The 21,094-nt window shown below is 40.9% G+C and overlaps 2 protein-coding genes across 12 annotated transcripts in view; one reads left to right on the top strand and one right to left on the bottom strand.

Moving 5' to 3' along the window:
• The window catches only part of SYCP3 (synaptonemal complex protein 3), a 7,848-nt gene extending 7,033 nt beyond the window's left edge, over window positions 1–815 (top strand). For all 8 annotated transcript variants that reach the window (XM_085049614.1, XM_085049612.1, XM_085049613.1 and 5 more), the window contains 2 exons: window positions 330–434; window positions 570–815. In XM_085049614.1, the coding sequence (XP_084905740.1) occupies window positions 330–434; window positions 570–623 (159 nt within the window). In that variant the 3' untranslated portion in view covers window positions 624–815. The remainder of the gene's footprint in view (window positions 1–329; window positions 435–569) is intronic.
• On the bottom strand, window positions 480–21,094 carry CHPT1 (choline phosphotransferase 1). Of its 4 annotated transcripts, none has more exons than XM_085049604.1 (9): window positions 20,782–21,091; window positions 12,358–12,505; window positions 11,322–11,463; window positions 7,812–7,896; window positions 6,078–6,209; window positions 5,521–5,679; window positions 4,512–4,637; window positions 3,882–4,017; window positions 480–649 (listed from the first exon to the last, which is right to left on the bottom strand). In XM_085049604.1, the coding sequence occupies exons 1-8, from the start codon at window positions 21,022–21,024 to the stop codon at window positions 3,886–3,888; spliced, it is 1,167 nt and encodes a 388-aa protein (XP_084905730.1). In that variant the 5' UTR covers window positions 21,025–21,091; the 3' UTR covers window positions 480–649; window positions 3,882–3,885. The 4 variants fall into 4 exon arrangements, with proteins under 4 accessions (XP_084905730.1, XP_084905729.1, XP_084905732.1 ...); XM_085049603.1 differs by having other exon boundaries at window positions 3,907–4,017; XM_085049606.1 differs by lacking the exon at window positions 6,078–6,209 and having other exon boundaries at window positions 3,907–4,017; window positions 20,782–21,094.

Here is a 21,094-nt window from a genome sequence, read left to right as displayed (position 1 = left end):
TATTGAAGCCCTAGCATTCCTGACAGATATCTGTCCAATCTCCTTTTGTAGAACTTTTTATTTTAATTGAAATGCAGAATAAGTAGCTGAGACCTCACAGAGGCTAACTGGCGGGTTCTATTTTCTTCTCAGGGTACATATTGTTAAATAGGAATGTAAACAGGACTGGAGTATGAAGTCCTGTGTGATTCCTCTGCCAAGTTTGTTACAAATTCATCAATTATCAGTGATCACTGTAAAAATTAAATTGTAGTATGAATTGGTTTGCTTGTTTTAAATTAACTCTTTGACATTGAGGAATTCTGAAGTAATATTATCCTTAACTGCAGAGCATGGAAGAGCTGGAGAAAAGCAATGAAAATCTGCTGGCTGGTGCCCAAAATGAACTTCGCAAGGAAATGGCTATGTTGCAGAAGAAGATTATGATGGACACTGTAAGTATCAGATCTATGAAGTCAGTAAAATACAAAAATAGAACATTCTATTAAAAGTCATTTGACATTCATTTAATTCAAAGGAATCATATTGATACAGCATTTGTTCAGCATCATCTCCTTTTCTTGTGACAGCAACAGCAGGAGATGGCAACTGTTCGCAAGTCTCTTCAGTCCATGTTATTCTGATGGCTCAGTGGAGGAGCAACTTGTACCTAAGTAACATGATACAAGTACAGGCATTAGAAGGATGTTAAGATTTAAATGTTTCAAGGTTCCTATTAAATGCTTTCCTGGATTGTTCTAATCTTTTGTCTGTTAATGTTGTAAGAACATACATTAGTAAACTTATTACTGGGGGGCAGTATGGACCCCAAACCATTCACTGTTTGTCCAATTAATTTTCAACTATTTAATATCCACTTTCAACAGCACTGGAGTGTTTAAATTGTTTCATTTTTTCTAATGTCAAATTGTAACAAGGGGAAGAATTGAAAAATGCATTACCCAGATTTTACATAATAACTTGAGGCCTTTAGGTACATTATACAAATAGAAGCATTCGTCACAAGCTGCACATTTTCAGTTTTAACATTTAGTCTGCTGATATATCAGCAGTTATAAAAATTCACAGGCTATGACATAGCTCAGATAGAATTGTTTGATGATGTGTATTATGGTAAATTAAATTTTGTGAACTCTTGTTAGTCTAGGCATTGCACTATCTTTGTAGTAGTAAGAGATTTATAAACTGCTGTAATTTTTCCAGAAAATGGGTTTAGTTAAATAAAGAGGTTAATCAGCTCAAGTATCAGCTCAAGTAAGGATAATTAAACATTATGCATTTTGGGCTATATACTTTTCATAGAACTACTGCTAGAAGTCTACCTCATTTATTTAGTACAGGCTATTTACAAGCCTTTGAGATGGAATATTACTTTTTGCAATTCCAAGTGACTAGCAATTTAGGGAGGCCTGAGTTTTAAGGGTAAAGCATTTATCTTTCATCTATCTCATTACAGTAAATAAGTATAAATTAAATAAGTGGCTTAGTGTGCATGCAGCTTGTTTTTACAGAAAACCATTACACCTGAATATCCACTTTTAAAATTAGGTAAGTTGTCAACATATGCTTTGATTCAATACAACAGTAGACAAAACAAAAACCATCCACGCACCCACACACACAAATGTGATGTTTTTATAACAACGTATTTCAAAACCATATGCTTCTTCTCAGCTTACTAGCATTTTTTAGTTCAGGCAAGTCATTTGACGATGGTTCTCCAGGTCTGGAAGCCAGATTAGTGATGGGTAATTTGCAGAAACTTCAGCTATGAGGTTGCAATGTGTTAAACAAGCAACCACCAGTATGGAACTCCTTGTTCTGCCTCTGCTAGGATTCAGGAAAGGAGCAAACATGAAAGTTACATTGCTACACTGAGGCATGAGGCAGTATGTGCCCCTAATGGGTAACCAGTAACTATGCTGATTTGTAACTACTGAGTCTCTGCCCTCTAAGGACAATTAGAGGAGGCTAGGAAATAGCTGACAGGTTCTGCTTTGTATCTTCAATAGGAGGTTATTTGTTAGCATTGTCTCCTGCTTCTGGTTTCATTTGTTAGCATTGACTCATGTTTCTGGCTTTCTGAGTGATTTCTGCATTAGTTTCCCATTATCCACATACTTCAATCATATCCTTAAAACTATTTATTCTTACTATGCCATGACACATTTTTGACCATTGTGGGGAACCCACTCATCTTACTCTAAAGAAATCTTTTCAGAGGGAGGTCAATTTGCTTACAGTATTCAGTCAAACTAAAATGGTCATTACCATCTTCTTTTCTATTTACCATGGCCTGGGTTCAGGCTAAATTCATGTGTCGTTTCCAGCCTCAAACAGGAGTGGTAGAATTAATTACAAATTGACATTAGTCACTTCGAATTGTAGTCCTTTGGCAGTAACTGCTACAGTTATCCATCAAAAGGATCACTATATTCTTCTTAGGCAGGAGGGTGGTGGATGCTATTTTATTCCCTCCAGACTAGCAGACAATACACCACTTTAAAAGTTCCTTGAACACTTCAGGAAGTATTTTTGAATTAATAAGCACGTAGGAAGCTGCAGTGGTAGTATGTTTAAAACAAGCCATGGCATTCTTTATTGGACCGTTCAGGAAGGACTTCATGAACTTGGAGCTCAGGTACATATCAGCAACTGGAAGTAGTAATGGACATTTAGATTCAACAGCTTTTTACATCAATCATATTCAAATAGTACCTCTTTGAAGCAGCTTAAGCTTATAGGGTTTGTGTTCAAGTAATCATTTTTCCATACAGAGAAGAAGCTATTTTGATTCAGCTTTTCTCTAATGGCAACAGCCCTGTAGATAGACATGTTACCCAGTGGGTTTATTCTTAAAGGAAGAGAGAGGCTGATATTTTTTCTGTTTTGGAGAGTTTTACATTTTGGTTCAGTTTTGTGCTCTTTTGTTTGGATAAAGTTCAGTGGTAGCTACGAGACAATTAGATCAATTATAAGGTAAATGAACACAGTGATGGCAAAAACACCCCAGAGGGAAATATAGATAGGGGGGTTGCAGTGCTGGAGCCACAGACACTGAAGTGTATCAGTGAACTTTGTAATTCATTTGCAGAGTCTCACAGATAGAGTGGCTGAAGTTAGAGTCCTCACACAGCTACCTGGAGTCTAGATAAGGATGAAGTGTAATGAGACTAACCTTATTATGACTACAAAACCAGAAACTGGCCTTGAAAGAAAGTACAAGCTAAAGTTTAATGTAGCAATAGGTTATGTACTTAGATACTGGAGAATGCATGAATTCTAAAGGCACTCAGAGAAGTACTTGAAGTAGGAGAAAATTTTCCTGAGCTGTACCTCCTTTATCTACTGCTCCAACAGCTTGTTCCTCAGAAGTACCAGAAGAGAGATTGAGTGATTTTTACCTCATGGCTGCCTCATTTTACCAGTCTTAATAATGCAGTATATTCATTGGTATATCTGACTACCACTTCAGCGCAGTTCCAACAAAACTTTAGAAACTAATGCTACAAGATTAGACACTTGGGTAAGGGAAATGTGAAATTCCTCTTTGAATTCTGATTGGTAGCACCTTGATTAGCATTCTACATTCACCAGAAGAGAAGTACAAAATTAAAGTTACCTAACAGGAAATGGCAACATTTTCAAATGTAGTATTTATGGTCTGAAACACAGGGAAACACATACTGGTTCAGAAGTATTGATACAACAGCATCTGTAGAACTATTTATCTACTAATTCTAACACCCAGTAATGTCTGAAATACAGTGAAGTTTCTCATAAAACCATTTTCTTTGAAAGTTTAATCTGTCTTCCCAAAAACAGAGAGGCTGCTTCATTCAGCATTCCCCTAACTGCTTCTTCTCTTGTCCTTGACCTACTTAATCAGTCTTTATGGTTTTGAACCTGCTCAGGAGCTTGATGAGATGAAATTCTGAAGACATGTATATGAAGATGAGCAGCAATCTGTAGGCACACACCACTGGCATATCTCAGCATATCAAACAAGGATATGAACTTCAAAAGAACAAAACAGAATAGGTTAAAAAAATCCAATTCTTTTTTCAGTTGCTCCTACTATAAATATCTATACTTTAATCAAAATTTATCCAAGTGACAAGTGTAACATACATACATCATTGTAACATACAGCTACAGAGTGGTCTAGTTTAGAATTAAAAATAAAGTCATCACAGAATCCCAACATCCAACAGCACTAAACACAAGATCTGATAAAAGAAGGTTTGTCTGCAGTTCCCAGAATAACTTTAAAAAGCCCACAGGGACTAAAGCATAATTACAGGTGAGATTTGTAAATTTGCTTTCACATCTCTGTTCCAAGGAAAGCAAGCCAGTCAGCTCTCAAAAACATGTTTACATGGTACCCTGGCTCTCCCTCTGCAGTGACAGCTGAAATGTGAGCAAGTCAGAAACCGCAGAGCAGAAGGACAGGGACAATTCTCAATCCACTCCTTTAAATGCAGTCCTAACAAAAAGTATAAAACACTTACCAATGCTATCCACAGAACAATATATTCATCAATGAAGCTGTTGAAGTACTGGTCCAAAAACAGAAGTCCTGGCCCAATAAACGCAGAGTCCTGAAGACAGATTTCACTTTTTGTCATGTGAGCCACCTATGTTAAAAAAAAAAAAAAAATTTTAGAAGTGCATCCCAGTAGGATTGGTGTAAATATCAGCAAACAGGCATCACATCCTTTCCCAGCAACGTTGCCTTGGAAGTTACATCTACATTAGTGCATTTCAGCTATCTGCAACGGTTCCCCACTCTCCAGTTATTCAGAACTGTATTCAAAGGGTAAGACTATGCAAGTGTATCACTGAAAAAAAATACTATCCACTTGAAATATTGTTTCCAAGTTTAACTTGAAAATTTTGGCTTTCCTTAGCTGAACGCTAACTAGGAAGCAGACTTTTTCTTAGGGGGCAACACCTATTCAAACTGTTTAGTAAGAAAGTCTGTAGAATACCTGTTTTCTAGTGTTTGAAAAATGTCATCCTTGGAGAAAAAAAAATCTGGCTGGATTACTGATGTTAGCAAACATGTAGTAAGGCACCTTTCCTTTTTTTAATCCATTGAGGAGTGTTTTATGTATAAAAAAGATAAAGACAGAAAAGACAGAATAGAGACAGAAAAGCGCAACTCTTCATTTTAATGATCAAAGTAAATTCTTATTTCAGATAATTAAATCAGAGGTCACAGCACTGTTAGTAAGGCTAAAGAGACCACAGTTAGGATGCTAAAGACAGACAGTAAGTATATTTCTAGGAGTAAGTTCAACAAAACTGAAATTTCTAACCAGTACATTCAACAGCAAATATGTTTTTGCATCAGTGTCACATATAATCTCTGTGTAGGACTGTGAGTCTGGTTCAGTGTCTTGATCATAATGAAACTGCTCATACAGTGGCAGAGCAAAATGGGAAAACAGTGCTCCCAATCCAGTAAGTGCTAAGCCAAGAACCAGTTCAGTTTTAGGAGGTTTAGGACTGACTTACCACCAGCTTCTGTGAGATTTTGGCATTCACAAACCCAAATGTCAAGACATACAGGCAAGAATGTTTTTCAAACAGCTGAGTTGTAGACTTTTTATAAATTGTAATGGCCAGTGTGATAAGCAGTCCAATGTGCAGGCCTGGTGAAAGAACACTTGTTCCCTAAAATATAAAGGGGCAGAAAACTTGTCTTAAGGTTCAGTCACATTGCAAAGTCCAGATTTTATATATATTGCAAATCCTACTGAACAAAACCAGATTTGTCAAAACTCAGCAAAGCCCCGTAGCATTATGCCACTGCTCTTAGTACCCTTTGCAGTACCCTTTTAGTACCACTCAGCAATTTTGTAAGAAAATTAATTGCTAGTTCCCATGACAGAAGAAATCCAGTAACAGGCAGAAAGAAGGCAGGTAATGAAGTCTTTGCTTTAGCCATCTAACACTCACATGCCTGTCTGCTTAAATGCTTAAACAAATAAAACCCTTATGGATCATCTGAAATGCAATAAATTATGAGCATAAATTATTCAAACATCACTTGGATTTTTAGAGCAACTTACTGCTATTGTAGATCCATTCTTTCCAACCCCTCCACCAAAGATGACACGGAAGTAACCGAAACAAGAAAGTGCTGCTCCACACAGGATGAAAACAACTGCAAAGTACTTCAGTTCTAAGCCCACCAAAGGGATCTTAGCAGAATACCAAAAGAAACCAAACCAAAAAAAAAAGGAAAAAATAAACCACAAGAAAACATGAGAAATATATTAAAAGTTAAGCATACAACACCTTTTTTAAAAAGTGATAAAAGAAGCCACTCATACCTACTAAACAAACATTTTATTGGAACTCTGACTTTCCCAGGAACAAGCTTGGGACAACAGTGTTTAGAATTTATTTCCTTGCCATGAAAAATACAAGTATCTTTTGTAATGTTTAAACTCTAGTTCTGAGTACATAAGTTCTATTCTTGGAACTCAGCTAGATCTTACTCTGTTCCTCCTTATATGTTCTTCAAATATTTTTGCTACAGAACCAAAAACTTTATACAAACTACTGCCATGACTATGGGAGCAGGAAGAAGGATAGTTCCTTCTATTTCAGTGCATAAAACAACAGGAAACACAAACACCATCTGCCTGCTGTGTGTTTTGGTATATTATCTGTATGCTGTATCTTTGCATATCACAAGACTATAATGAATAGTCTCCAGATACAAATTTTAGTTAAAGTTACCTTTTGGAATCAATTGCAGTTTCAAGGAAACTTCCAAAGGCAGCAGAGGATTAAAAAAAGAAGTAGTAATAAATTGAAACCATTGACTATATTTTTGAATATACAGTGTTTTGAGATACAGCATAATTACAACAGATAGTGAGGAAAAATCAATAATAATTTAAGTTTAATGCATCAATTCTGTTTTCCAACATGAAAACAAGCTTTTTGAAAACAGGAAAAAGGCATTTTAGAGGATGGGAAGAGGAAACAAAGTTTAGCTAAACATTCAATACTTGATGAGTAAACTTTTGAATTAGTTTTCATATCTTGGTGGTTTATATTTAGGTTGATTTCTGTTGGTTATCAATAGTATGGAATAGTCTCAGCTCCTTGCACTATAACCAACCAGAACTATAAAGTTCTAAGCAAAGACCCTAGAAAGGTTGAAGATCTTAATCTAATATACTTTTGATACTGTCCAATAAAGTGTATCTTTAAAGATCAGAATAAAAGTCAGATAGGAAAAGTTTTGGGACAGAAAACAATTCTTTAAATATAAATATTTACATTTATGTGGCTGTCACATAATTCTTAAAAATTAGTAGGTCTGCATCAACACATAAATATGGATAACTTAACCAAAACTCCATGGCTTCATCCCATGGTTTCATTAGATTGAAGCATTTATTCCTTAAATTTTAAGGTAAACCGTTTAACTGAACAGAAATGTATGTCTTGCAATAAGATATACAAAATATGTAAAAACAGAACAAAAGCTATTTGCTACAGCTTAAGTATGTGTGGAGTTTTAGTTCCAGATCAGCAGTTTGTATGTGGCAGATGGAGTCTTTTTTCCTCTATGGAGCTATAAACTTGTGCACAGGGAGTCACACCAAGAGAACTAAGTTAACTACAACATCAAAATAACCCACACTTGTTCAAAGCAACAGAACACTAGAGAAAGCAAAACTCATGGCTGTTGTTATCTGCACAGGGCAGCTTCAAATACCACAGAACTGTGAGCACTTTCAAGCACTGAATACTCAACAGGAACTCTGAACACTTGGGGCACTCACCTTCCAGTCCCAGATTGTTGCTCCTGCACAGGCAGATATCAAGAGCAGCACTGTTATGGAGATCTGAACTTCAGTTACATCAATTCTGTGAAGGGAAAAAAAGGTTTAGTTAAAGAAAAGGACTTTTTGCTGTAAGTGTAAAGTGTATGTGAACGGAGGGGGGAATAAAACCCCAGTAACTGTACTTCAAATTTTATAAATATATATAGAGTATTCCTTTTCTTGACTGAGAAAGGTACTATATATGGAGGCACATATCTCTGGCTAAGATATAAAATTAATGCTATACACGTTTTCTGGAGCAAGCTACATATAATTTTAAAGGGGGAAAATCTTTAAGGAACACATTCCTATCTGAGAATTCTATACGGACTTGAGAATTTACAGACTTCTTGATGTGTAAGTATCAAATCAAAGTTTAAGGCAAGCTCATGGTAAATGCAATCAAACACTTCCATTAAAAGCACAGCATATAAAAGCAGAGAGTATAAAGAGCAGACTGGGAAAGAAGGGATTTCTTTAAGCCTCAAAACATGAAAACTTGACAAATACAGCCTACAAACAAGGGAGGACTGAGTCAGTGTACAGCTAAGCATTTGCCATATTTCTGAGGACATATAATTGCTATCTTGCTTTCCTCTATAAAAGCTGTTTTAGAAAAGAGGGCCTTGTATGCCCTGTGAAGTCCAGACTATATCACACCTTTTTTTGTTCTCAGACAAGACAGACCACTCTTCATTGTTGTATTTAATTGATGAAACCTCACATTAAGCGAAGGCTCAAGAAAAAAAATCAGTAATTTTAAAGCTTTAAAATAAATAAATAAAAATAATAACAAAAAAGTGCATATCAAAGGTACCCTTTATGGTACCAAAAGTTTGAGACAGGTACCTTATCTTCATACTGAAGTTACCTGCAAACCATGACAATCAATGTTCAAGACTTTTTTAGCAGTTGGAATAAATGTGCTGTTTTAAGGTATTAAGACCAAAGTCAACGTGTACTGCTACTTGCTTAGCACATGAACTTTCTGCACAGGAAACAGTATATTTTTAAAAGGAGACAGAAATCAACTCTTGGGTAATGGAAAACATTTATCTGAACTTGATAATCTCAGTAACATTAAACTCTCTTCTTTCACCAGAAAGATGGTGATACAACATGCTAAATTTCATCAGTATCTTCTGACTCTTCTGAGGATCCAGACTTTAAACTGCAGTTAGATGATAAGCTGAGGTGCTCATTGTGTCTTAAAGCCGTGAGAATGGGGAGTCTTCTTCTTCCTAAGGTGGTTATTCCCTCAGTTTCACTAGCTGTAGTGCTCATCAGACTGTAAGGTGAACCAGTCCAGCTTGCCAGCCTAGTGCAGGCTTTTCATCTTCTGCCCATTGCATGAATTGGCTTGAGGTCAAATGACAGTGTGATGGCACAGTGGAGCTGGGAGTGAGCTCCTCCCTCTGCCAGAAGTGTTACATCTACCCATTGCTGAACTCACTGCTTACCTCATGCAAAAGCACCTATGTGCAAGTGTTCAGAGGTTGCACTCTGCACTATTAACACCTGCATTTCTAATCTGCATTGCCTTTGTTGTTGCTGGTGGTGGGAGGAGGCTCAGACCTGAAGTTGAATCATTTTATGTGCCAAAGCTTAATACTTAAATTTTACAGAGGCTCAGACTGTTGGTGGCAACAGAGCCCAAATCAGGGTCCAAAGACTTTACTCAGGTACTGTGCAGTATTCCACAGCTTGACAGTGTCACAGTATTCAGCTCTCTGATCCTTCTGACCATCAGCACTAGCAATCTCTCACTTGTGATTTATTTCTGAAATTTAGTGCTGCTAACAGAGGAATAGCATCAGTAAAAACTTCCATCTGTCTTATTATGTACCATCATATTTACAGCACTATACTAATGCCTTCTTCACATCTCTATGCTTAAGAGAAACAACACTGGGAGCCTTGAAAAAACTGTGACCTGTTTTCACTGGACAGAAGTAAGTTATCTCGGAGAAAAGTTGTGTCTGTTGAACTTTAAACAGTAACTGTGGAACACCAGGTCACTCTGAACTGTTTGTATTATGCACTATCATTATGTTTATGTAGAAGTCACCAAGTTTTTAACAAAATCTTTGTGGTAAAGGAGTCTCAGTGCCTTCTTGATGCAGGGAAACCATTCTCATGCTTTGTGGAAGAATAAAGGGCACAGAAAAGCAGTCATATCTGCAAAAGGCCAGAGTTCATGGTCTAGTCCACCTCCTTTAAGTGCAGCCTGCTGTCATGGACAGAAAGTATCCTATTTCAGCCATCATTCTGAAGCACCTATTTTTGTTTACAGCACAAGATGTCCTTTAAAAAACGTAGGATGTGCAGGCAGGCAGAAGAATTATAGTTTGTGTGGTAAAATGCATTACCAGCAAATCAAGAAGAGCTGTTATCAATATCACATCTGATGCAGGATGCAGGGATAGCTGGTCACCAGCCTGTGTGCCTGGTGATGCTCACATCTGCTAAGGTGCTTCTTGCAGGTCAGAGCTAAGTACGACTATGAAGAGGTGACTCAGCAAGTGACTGGGATCAGCAGAGGCACAGCCTTCATCTATCACTTATTTCCAGTTTTGCTGCCACACAAGTCTCTGACCTTTTCGTCTCTTCAGAAGCAATTATACTAAAGGGAAGCTCATTGCTTAAAAACAGCAAAAGGCCACGGCTAGGCATCACCACAGCTACAGGATGGTGCAGCAATCTCCCCACACTATTAGCAGTTAAATTGAAATTATTGTCTTCTACACGAATGTCATGACTTCTCCTCCTATGCTGCAGTGAAACAGATAAAATTTCTATCAAGTCATGAACATCATCACAGCAGTTTCTAGAACTGTGACCCAACACAAAACCTAAAGGACATCAAGGCCAGTATGAGCAAGATTAAAAGAAAGGCCCTCACATCAATGTGGGGTAATTCTTCAAGCACTGCCATCTGTGGAGCTCCCTGAGGATGCAATGGGTGCAGAGAGTTCATTCCAAGGAAGACTGAAGGTATCTACGAAAGGGAAACCCATGAGCAGGGGAATTTCTCCAAACTGCACGTGATTTACAGTGCCCTGGGGCTGAAACTGTTCTGTGCCTGGGAGATTACAAAGGGAGGTACCCAGATGCTTGCTCTGTCCCTACTCCTACACAGGGCACTTGTCTGCAGTGTAAACAAGATCTCTCTGGCCTGAGCCTGCATGGTGCTCTATGGGTTCTGACAACAAATCTGCAGACAGAAGAGCCAAATCCATGCAAACAAAGCATACAGAGCTCAAATCAGCTGCTAAAAGTACAAGTCCTTGCTATTAGGCAGAGTTTCAAGTTCTTGTCAGGTAAAACACAAGTCTGCTAGATTGGAAGGGAGATGAAAAAGAAGGTGAGAGAAAGAGAAAGCAGGGAGTAAAGCAAGAAGACACTGAAATCAAGGAGCTAGCAGTCTCAGCCATTAAGCCACATGTACTTCTAAAGATACCTACTTACTTTCCAAACCTTAGTATGCCTGATACATATGTCTGCCAGTGAGCAGAATAGAACATGAACAGTGCCACAAAACAACAGAAAAACAACCAGTCAGGATTTGTTCCTAGTCGGATTGCTATGCAGGATCCAAGGACAACAAATACTGAAAAGCAGAAATGAACATGTTAGTCATATAACCTCTTTGCTTGAAGTTAAGAGAAATTTTAAAAAAACCCAAAAAAACAAAAGAACACAGGACCTTTTACATCACTCTAACAAAGTAATGCTCTGACTGATACTTTACTGAGTAGCTGACCTTCAGGGGAAGTCCTGGCAGGAGAGACCAAAACACAGCACGCCTTTTCTGCCAAGCCAGAGCCCTGCCCTCTAGCCTACAGTGGTTGTTCTCCCTCCTCCTGGCCTTGTCAGCTCGTGTTCTTTGCAACATTGACAACTTCAGCTGAAGAGCCAAGCTCAGGGAGACTGGCAGCTGCACTTCTCTGGGAAGTGAGACATAAAGAGTGTTCCAATTCCCAGGGCAACTGTTTCTGCCATTGAGCTTCACAGAAGTACCAGCATTGGCACCACCAGCAGCTCAGTTATGGAAAGTGAAACTGAGCAAGGCTTACTTTTTCAACGACTCCCAACTTTTTAAAAAATACTTCTAAGGAAAATAAATTACCCTTCTCTTAAGTGCCAGGCTGGATGCCCTATTACCAAACTGATATTTTGGCACCTTACTCCTAAAGTGGAGTACATGAAGGTGCTCAGTTAAGAGCAGAATACATCTTACCAAACATCTGCCAAAGGAACTTCTGAAACACCCCCTGGTACTGGCCAGGGATGCACAGGTCAGAGGCAGCCTTGGCTGCACTGACCAGGAGATGGTAAAGTTATCCTAAAAGACAGAAATGTGCTGACCCTGTTCTGAGCAGGGGTTTGGACCAGATGATCTCCAGTGGTCCTTTACAACTTCTACAAATCTGTGATTAATCAGCTCCTCTTAAAACCAGGTAACTTTTATAAAGTACGATGGGTGACAGTAGGTTAAGGCTACCTGTGGAAATAGAGTCGCAACCATGATCAAAGAGCTCTCCTAGAGGAGAACTACTGTTTGTTCTTCTGGCTTGCTTCCCATCAATGGCATCCAGAGACTGGTAGATAAAAAGTCCTAGTGCACCCAGGAGGTATGCCCAAGAAGGTGCCTGAAAGAGATTCACAGAAAAGGTCACTCGGTAGTTCCCAATTTCTTAGCTGATAATCTGCTTCATTAAAGGTAAAATAATGTTCACTACAAAACAGTACTATATTGTGCTATTTGTTACTTAAGTCATGGAAAAACCAAACACCTTGCACTAATTTCTGTGTGAATTGGAGTAACTAATTGTAATCAACTAGTCCAGATACACCACTGGAATACAGTTCCTTCTATTTATTTAAATGAAAACAAACCTAAAAGTATAGCTCCTCTTCTGCATAAACTGACTTACTTTTCTACCTTAAATCCACAGTATTTCTGTAATTATTTGCATTCTTTGTGCTCAAAAATCTTATAAATATAAAAATCATATTAAAAAATAAAGTAGTAGCAAGGCACTTACTAAAGCTCTCAGCAGTTTGTGTGACAGTTGCTTAGATGGTTTGCTCAGATTTACAACATGTAGACATAAAAACCCATTAAGTTTTTTACTAAATAAAGACTTCACCATTTAGAGAAAGATATTTTTTCCAACACACAAAAACTGACTACCTAAGCACTTTGGACACAGCTTAAAAAATTAAGTAATTCACTAAATATGAAGGAGAAACTATCTACTTAATATACATCATCAGTTTCAAACCAAGCAGTTACATTAACATCAGTCTTAAGTCCAAAGGAACTGTTCTGCAGTCATTCCTCTCAAAAGCACTATTTTCCTATGCACAGTCCTTATGGCTTTGTCTAGGAATTAGCTTTTGTTAAAAATTATTTAAAACACTTTTGGAACAAAGCACAGGCAACATTTCTGCCTCATATACTTTCCAGAGGTACCCTTAGCATTCAGGAGCACTGTTCATAAAGAGTCAAAGGTAAAAATGCTGGAAATGCAGCTTGCAGGTTAAACAAGTGAACAGCCACAGAGCTGAATCCTCTCCACCCCCTGCTAAGGAACAGCCTCTGTGGTGCTACAGCTCTGCAAGCTCTCTCCTGCAGCACCAATTGACCAACACAAGCACATGCATTTCCTAAGTCCACTAAAGGCTGTTAAGCAGATTTAGACAACAGATCAGATTTCAGTGTGCTGAGATTTGCCCACACTCAACTAAACGCAGTGTCACTGCTGGGGAAGGGAAAATGGGAGTCATCTGTGAGAAAGTAAGTTATGCCTCCAGTTAGACTGGTCACAAAACACACAAAGCTTTTTTGCTGTTATTTCAGAATTCCTCATGTATTCCAGGCTGGCTGACACACTGTTATCAAAGTCAAATGGTTGGCTGCTTCACCCAGCTTTGAAGGAAAAGACAAGCAAAGAATCAGAAACTCCAGCTTTAGCTGCAAGGTCTGGATTTGTATGAACATGAAAATCTAGAAAATTTAAAACATTCTTCAAAACTGGCAAGGCTGTCTTCTCTCTTAATCCAAGGAAACCAAGAAAAATTGTTATCACAGATCATGTAGGAAGCCTTAGGGAGGTGAAAGACGACGAGGAGATATTCTTATTCCAATGGACATTTAATATACTGGTGTTTGATAACTCCTGCAAAGATCACACTATAGAAATCCAGGTCAAGTGATGACAGCAATACGTGTTTGATGTTTACCGATGGAATTAGTCAAGTTACTTACGTTTCTTCTCCCTTTTAGTCTAGTTACACAAGGGAATTTTGTGTTGGGGGATGGGGTTAAACCAGGGAATTTTTAGCTACCTTTTGAAAAAGTTTTACTCCTCTTCTGAAGGGGAAAGGGTAGAGCCTGTGGAGAACAGGAGGTGCCTGTGGCTACCCCAGGATGGAAGGGGTAAAAAAAGCCCCATGGAGGCACAGAGAGCTCGAGGGTCTCTGCTGGCACAAGCTCACTTGGTCTGACATTGTGCAGGGAGGCTGCAGCCACCTCCTCTTTCCCTGCACCCAAATAGAGGGCTGTCAGTCATTGCTCAGGTACTTCAGAACAGAAAAGCAGTTAGGACCTTGTTGAAACTAAGATAATTTTAGTTGTGATATAATCCACATACTAAAGTTATCACAGTACATACAGTGGCTTTTTCAGAATAAATTTTGTTACATGGAGAATAATGGAGAATCTCAAACCTGGCAGCTTCAGACCTATGAGCAGAAAGGCCAGGAGAAATCACTGGTTTCACTGTTGCCTTTTAATGGAATATTTCGTTGCCAATTTTATCCCCAGTATTTTTGTGAAGTGCCACAAAGGTCTTCTGCAGTGTTGTGTGAGGTATCCTTACTGTGCCATACTTCTATTAATTATGAAAAGATAGCTTGAGATCTACATTTAGCTTCTCGCAAAGCAAGCACAACACAATATATGCAAAAATAAACAAACAGATCAGCTTTCACTCAAAATTTCTCCTTTAGGTCTTTTTGACAAAGCAGTAGCTTTTGTCCAGTTGCAAGTTATAGTACAGATATGATCACTCAGGCTGATCCAAGCTGGTTTGCATTAGCTCTTAGTGGGACAAATCAAAGCATCAGTCCCTCCAGATTCCAAACTAAAGCACTCTGTCTGCTCCTTGATGGTCTGGAAGAAGGGTGAGAGTTATCATCTGCTTCCCAGTAAGGATCACCTGTATCCATTAGCAGCTGTAGATGTATCAGTATCCCCACAGTTAAAGGAAAAAGATCCTAGTAAGAACAACATATGTCAGAGAGCTTGGAAACACTATCTGGAGCAGTTCAACCCTAGGCCATGAATTCAAATCTAACCCAAAGTGGTAATAACCACAATTCACTTGGGAGCAACTGTCATTTAGCAGATTAAATGAATGCTCTAATGTTTTAATCAGTAAAACACAGTTTTCCAAATCACCAAAGGTTCTAACAACCATGGATTTTTTCTGCTATCCACCCTCTCAATACAGCTCCTGCTGCTGCCTCCTTTGCCTTCTCACGTGCCTGGCTGTCCATCCAGGGATGTCCCCTGATGGCTTCCCACGCTGCACCCAAGCAGTTTTCAAATTAGAGAAGTGGGAGCATCTGAGAATGCTGACATGGCTGGGCAGAAAGGTCAGGAGGCTCCCAATAACCATCAGCTTTTCACTGATGAGGTGTTTATTATCTCTGCCCAAACTTATATCCTGCCCAAGCAAATGTATTATTTGGCCAGAGCTGGATGCTATTCCCATGGAACTAGAAGAGACCAGAAACCTGAGGGGAAGGAGGCAGGGAGTGAGATGAGGATGCTTCTCTGCTTCAATTCAAAAGGATATCTGAAAGACAACTCAGGCCCAGAATCCTGTCACACACAGATTAGACACAGCAGAATTGGTCATGTGCTGCCCCAGAGCATGTCAAAACAAAGCCATACACATGTAGTGTTTGACAGGTACCTGTGACATGCCTCTCCTTCAGGAAAAAAATAGGAGGTTGAACAGCAGGCATTCTTCTGCTGCCATGATTTCCACCCCACAAAAGAGCTTGGACAGCTGCAAAACACTACATGTGTCAGGGAGATCCCTTAGAACTTGTTTCAAGCAAAGCTCTCAAGTCCAGAGAGTTTACCAGGCCAAGCTTTTGCAGTATTTAAAGATTCAGTCCCCCTTAATTACTCATCATGTTTAGCCATAATCTCACTTCCTCAATCCACAGCTAATAGTTTTGCCCTAGTTTACACAGCCCCTCTCTGGATCAGATCCAGAACAGAGGGAGACATTTTGACTGGACTTCCCCCTCCTCTTCCCCCAAACATGGCTCATTTCCCACGCTTCTCTCCACCACAAAGCACCATGTGCAACTGTGCTAATAGCAGGGTAAGGGAAGGGGCTGTTCAAACCTGAACTACAGCAGGGAAGACAGCATGGATGAAAAAAAATAATAATCAAATAATCATACCACAGCCCAAGTGCATTTCATGCATACCAAGGACTCTGTGCATTCCTTTAGCATCCTCACCTCTCCAACAAGCCCTCTCTGAAAGAGCTCTCATCCTTCTGTGCCACAACTCCTGGACCTTTGCTGTCTCACTTCATGCCAATAACCTCCTTCCCCTATTCACAACTGATTGCTCTGCTCCTCACTCGTGGGTTTTGGCTGAATTTCCCACCCCACTCAGTGCTTCACATTTTTCTACCAAGTCAGGTAATGTTTTTTCCCTCACCTGTTCATTCCAGCTGCTCCAGTTCAACTTCTTTCCTGTTTCTCTACTCTCTCTCCCACACAGCTCAGCTGTGCCCTTGCTGTTTACATAACACCATACCTGTCAGTATCTTCCCCTCACTTTGCCCTCTCGAAGGCCTCTTGCATTTTAAAGGTGGTTTGGTTGGTTGTTTGGGTTTGTTGTTGTTTTTTAAAGTTTTTTAAAAAGAGAAAGGCAGAGACTGCATCTCACCAATGCTCCTCTCCCTCCAAAGAGCTGATAGCAGAGCCAGGTGAAGTCACCTAGACCCTCCTCTGGTTCCTCCCTTCCTTCCCTTGGCTCTCTGCAGGACAATCCTTGGGTTCAAAACAACTAATTCAAAAGGTAAAAGCCGTTTTCATATCACTGCACAAACAGCAAATCCAAAATCCATGCTTTATTAATCAGCAAATCCAAAATCCATGCTTCATTCATCCCGTCCTCCTCTGTTCCCAGCTCTTTGCTTAGATCATGCTGTAAGTGCTACAAGATTATTTTTCAAATAGTTATAATTCAATACAATGTAATATTACTGTTAGTGTACACTTCTGTCTAAAATTCTTGCCTCCTAAACCATTCTACAGTAACTATGACTTTACAAAACAGGGCAGATTTACATTAAATATAAGGAGGACTTTTTTTTTAAATGATAAGGGTCATGAAACAGTGGCACAGGTTGGCCAGAGAGGTGGTGGATGCCCCATCCCTGGAAACATCCCAGTTCAGGCTGGACAGGATGGCCTTTAAAGGTCTCTTCCACCCAGCTATTCTATGATTTTAGAGAGACCTGCAGCTGATCTTGAAGGATTACCAAAGCTAGACCCCTCCACAAGCAACCATGAAAGCAGAGGAACAGTTTCCTTTCTCCCTTTGAAAAATATAACTATGTTTAGTTCGTTTTCTCCCTGATTTTCCCCAAAAGGGGGAGAGGTATGCAAGATTCCCCTGCACAGCCTAATGAATTGACTACTACTGCAGAATAGCTACTTCAGAGAAGTCTGCTGGCAGTACAGCAAAACAATTCACTGTCATATGGTGGGGATAAAATGGAAATCCTCACCTAGAAAGTGCTCCTTTTGCACTCTAATGCACCAAATACACACTGTTCTTACTTAATGTCAGCAGTTTTCATTCCTAAATATTTCCTCATTAGTGGCAAAAAAAAAAAAAAAAAAAGGAAGAGCACAACCCAGGCTGCAGTCACAGTGAAAAAGATATTTCAGCACTCCACAGAACACAAAATGTGCAGGTGTGTCCTCTCCCCCACTGCACCTGTAATTATTTTTATAGCTTTCTCTACGTTACAGAGAATAAGAAACTGGACAAACACTCAACCAAATGTAAACACACAGATCGTGGTTACAACAGTGCCTGAGGGGTGCAATCTGCTAACGGCTAAGCTGTAAATAAGAAGGCTTATGTTGAAACAAACATTTACAGAGAGAGCGATACAAACCATGCTCCTACTAGGCAACAAGACATTACTGAACAGACAATATTTTATAATTCCAAAACATATTGTGCTAGTCAGTAGCAAAGTGGCTTTTGGTGGCTACTGATGCTGGTGAAGAGAAAAGGAATAGTGTATGGGGAAATCATGGCTCCACGTTAGGGGAACAAGAGAGCATTTTGTGGTTTGAGACATGAATTGCATTGGGGTTGGGAATAAGCAGTGTGAAATTGTGGAAATCACAGCAGTAGGACATCATGGGAGCTGAAAGTACAAATAGGTTCAAAACAACTAATTCAAAAGGTAAAAACATGAGGTGGGAAGTGTCTGTGGGGAAACAGATCTGTCAGTTGCTTTCTAGCAAGTAACCCAAGTAAAATCCCTTGCAAAGAAACTGCTAAACCACAGTCTTTTGACAGCTGGAAGAGTAAACTGGAGAAAGATCTCTTTTCTAAGCATCTGTTAGCAGCTACTCTCCCAGGGATTTCAGCCACCAGTCTCATTTGTTTTGCATGGGTTGTACAAACATCAAGATTTCTGTGTTTTCAATAAAGGCTTAACCAAAACAGCCCACTTAAGACTGGTTAGAGAATAAAAAACAACCACACAAACCAACTGGAAAAAAAAGGACAAACCACCAAAACCCAAACCTGCTTGTTATTTTATCCAAGTCTTCTATTCAGCACTCCTATCCTATCCAAAAGAATATAACAAATTCTTGTTTGTCCATCAGGTAATCAAGACATGTTCACGATGGAAAGAGGTGCTGTTTAAGTGTGCTAAGGTGTTACCTCAGTCTGTGATTTCAATCATCTTTAACGTAATTTTCAGCTCCAACTACCCTTTCTAGCCTACACATCCAAGCCAAAACTACAAAGCAGGTATTGCAACAGTGCATGCAGCACCTCTGAGAGTTGCAACAGTTTTAGCTTTTTCAAAAAGCCATCCAGAAACATGACCTCGACTTAGGAGGAAGACAAGCTGAGTCATTAAACAAGCAGGAGAGAGAATGATGCTGCCAAGGGATGCAGCAGGAGAAAATCAGGGCTGTTCTCACAGAGGCAACAAACAAAACAACAGGATGAGTCTGGGTTCATACAGCATATTTATAAAGGATGTACTGATATCTGAACAAGAAAGTGTAGTCCAAACTATAGGTTCTTATAAAATCCAGCCTAAGTTTTCCCAGAAGGAATAATTCCCTGGATCTCTGCAACACACAACATTTTTTCTTTTTGTACATGAGTTCTCAAGGAAAAATAACTTAAAATTTACTTTCTGCTTCTAGTTTTGAAGAGAAAAAGCTAAAATGAGCATTCAGACACATAACAGGCACATGACTGGTATGTTCATCACAAAACTAAGCTAAAGGTAGCAGCCCACAGGCAGTTGAATTCTGACAGTGCTACTGGAAGACAATCTGTGTTTTTCAGCCATTCCCTATCATCTCTGTCCTCTCTCTGCCTGCAACACCAGAGTGCCTCTGCCTGCTGATGAACATCAGGGCAGTGATTAGGGTGAGACCAAACCAAAGTGAATTTTGACCTGGATCAGTTTCCTGATATGTCTGCCACAAACACCTCTGCTAACACAAAGGGCAGAGCAACTAGAGAGAAAGAAATGTTCTTCTGACAAGAACACTAAGCAGAGTAAATCTGTGGTATTAAAAAAGTCCCAACCAACCACCAGCCTCTGCTATTAGGATTTAAGCCCATCAGAACACAAGAAAAAACTGCCACCTTTCAAGGTATTTTACCCACATAAAGCAATTTTACCCTGATAATTCCTACCCTAACTACCATAAACACTCTACAGTAAGAAAATTGCAACAGGCTGGGAAGCTTGACTAGAGCTCCTGAAATTGCTAGAGAAACTGCAGGCAATGCAATTCAAGTGAGAGCAGCACCAAAGCACGTTAACAAGCCTGTTCTCCCTCCAGAAGATAAAGCCATTAAAGGTTTCCCACACAAGGACGGGAAACATTCACGCTGCTACTGTCGGCTACACATCTGCTCCACAAGCCGGCTGTGAAGCAAAGGATGCTGAAGCGCACCAGCCACACCCCTGGGCACATCCTGAACCCTCTGTCGTGACCAGCAGCTCTTTCCACCTCCACGGCCCCTGGGGACAGCCCGACCCTCCAGGAGGGTGACATTTCGTGGAGGACAGAGGACATGGCATGCAGGATGGTCAGTGGGGAGCCTGGGGTGACACGGACCAGCTGGGAGTCCCGCTGTGCCCTTCGCAGGCCGAGTGCCACCGCAGCCCCGACCCCACGGGGCTCCGGGCAGCGCAGGGCCGGGCTGGACAGCGGAGCTCACCCGCTGGACATCGTCCTGCCACGGGATCCTACAGCATTTCGGCGTTTTAACCTTCGCACCCATCTCCAAACATTCACACCCATCTCCAGCCTGACCCTTGCCACCCCAAGGCGTGAGCCATGCCGTGACTGCTCAGCACAGCCCCGCAGCGCTGCCTTCGCCCTCCCTGCCCAGCCACGGGGGAGCCCAAAGCGGCAGGGCACTGTCCCCGCTCCGGCACTGTCCCCAGCCCCGGGCACTGTCCCCAGCTCCGTACTGTCCCTGCTCCGGGCACTGTCCCAGCCCCAGGCACTGTCCCAGCCCCGGGCACTGTCCCCTGCTCCGGGCATTGTCCCAGCCCCGGGCACTGTCTCCAGCCCCGGGCGCTGCCGTGCCGGGCGGTACCTGCTCGGTGGCGCTGGGGCAGCAGGCGATGAGCGGCAGCGCCGTGAGGCAGTTGAGCAGCAGGCCGCCCATGGTGATGGCGTTGGGCGCCAGGCGCCGCGGGAGCTGCTCCACCAGCCAGCCCCAGTAGGGCTGCAGCCAGGGCTCCAGCAGCGAGCGCCCGGCCGCGCTGTAGCGGTGCTGCTCCAGGCGCTTCAGCTGCGCCGGGCTGAGCGGCGCGGGCAGCGCCCAGCGCACGGCCATGCCCGCTCGGACAGCACCGGGCAGGGAGCCGCCGCCGCTCGGGGCGGGGCCGCGCCAGCCGGGGGCAGCG

This window comes from Lichenostomus cassidix, chromosome 1Ab (assembly GCF_008360975.1).
Source record: "Lichenostomus cassidix isolate B80296 chromosome 1Ab, HeHo_3.0, whole genome shotgun sequence".
NCBI lineage: Eukaryota > Metazoa > Chordata > Aves > Passeriformes > Meliphagidae > Lichenostomus > Lichenostomus cassidix.
Note: the sequence above shows the minus strand (reverse complement) of the source record. Positions and strands in the feature narration are given on the sequence as shown.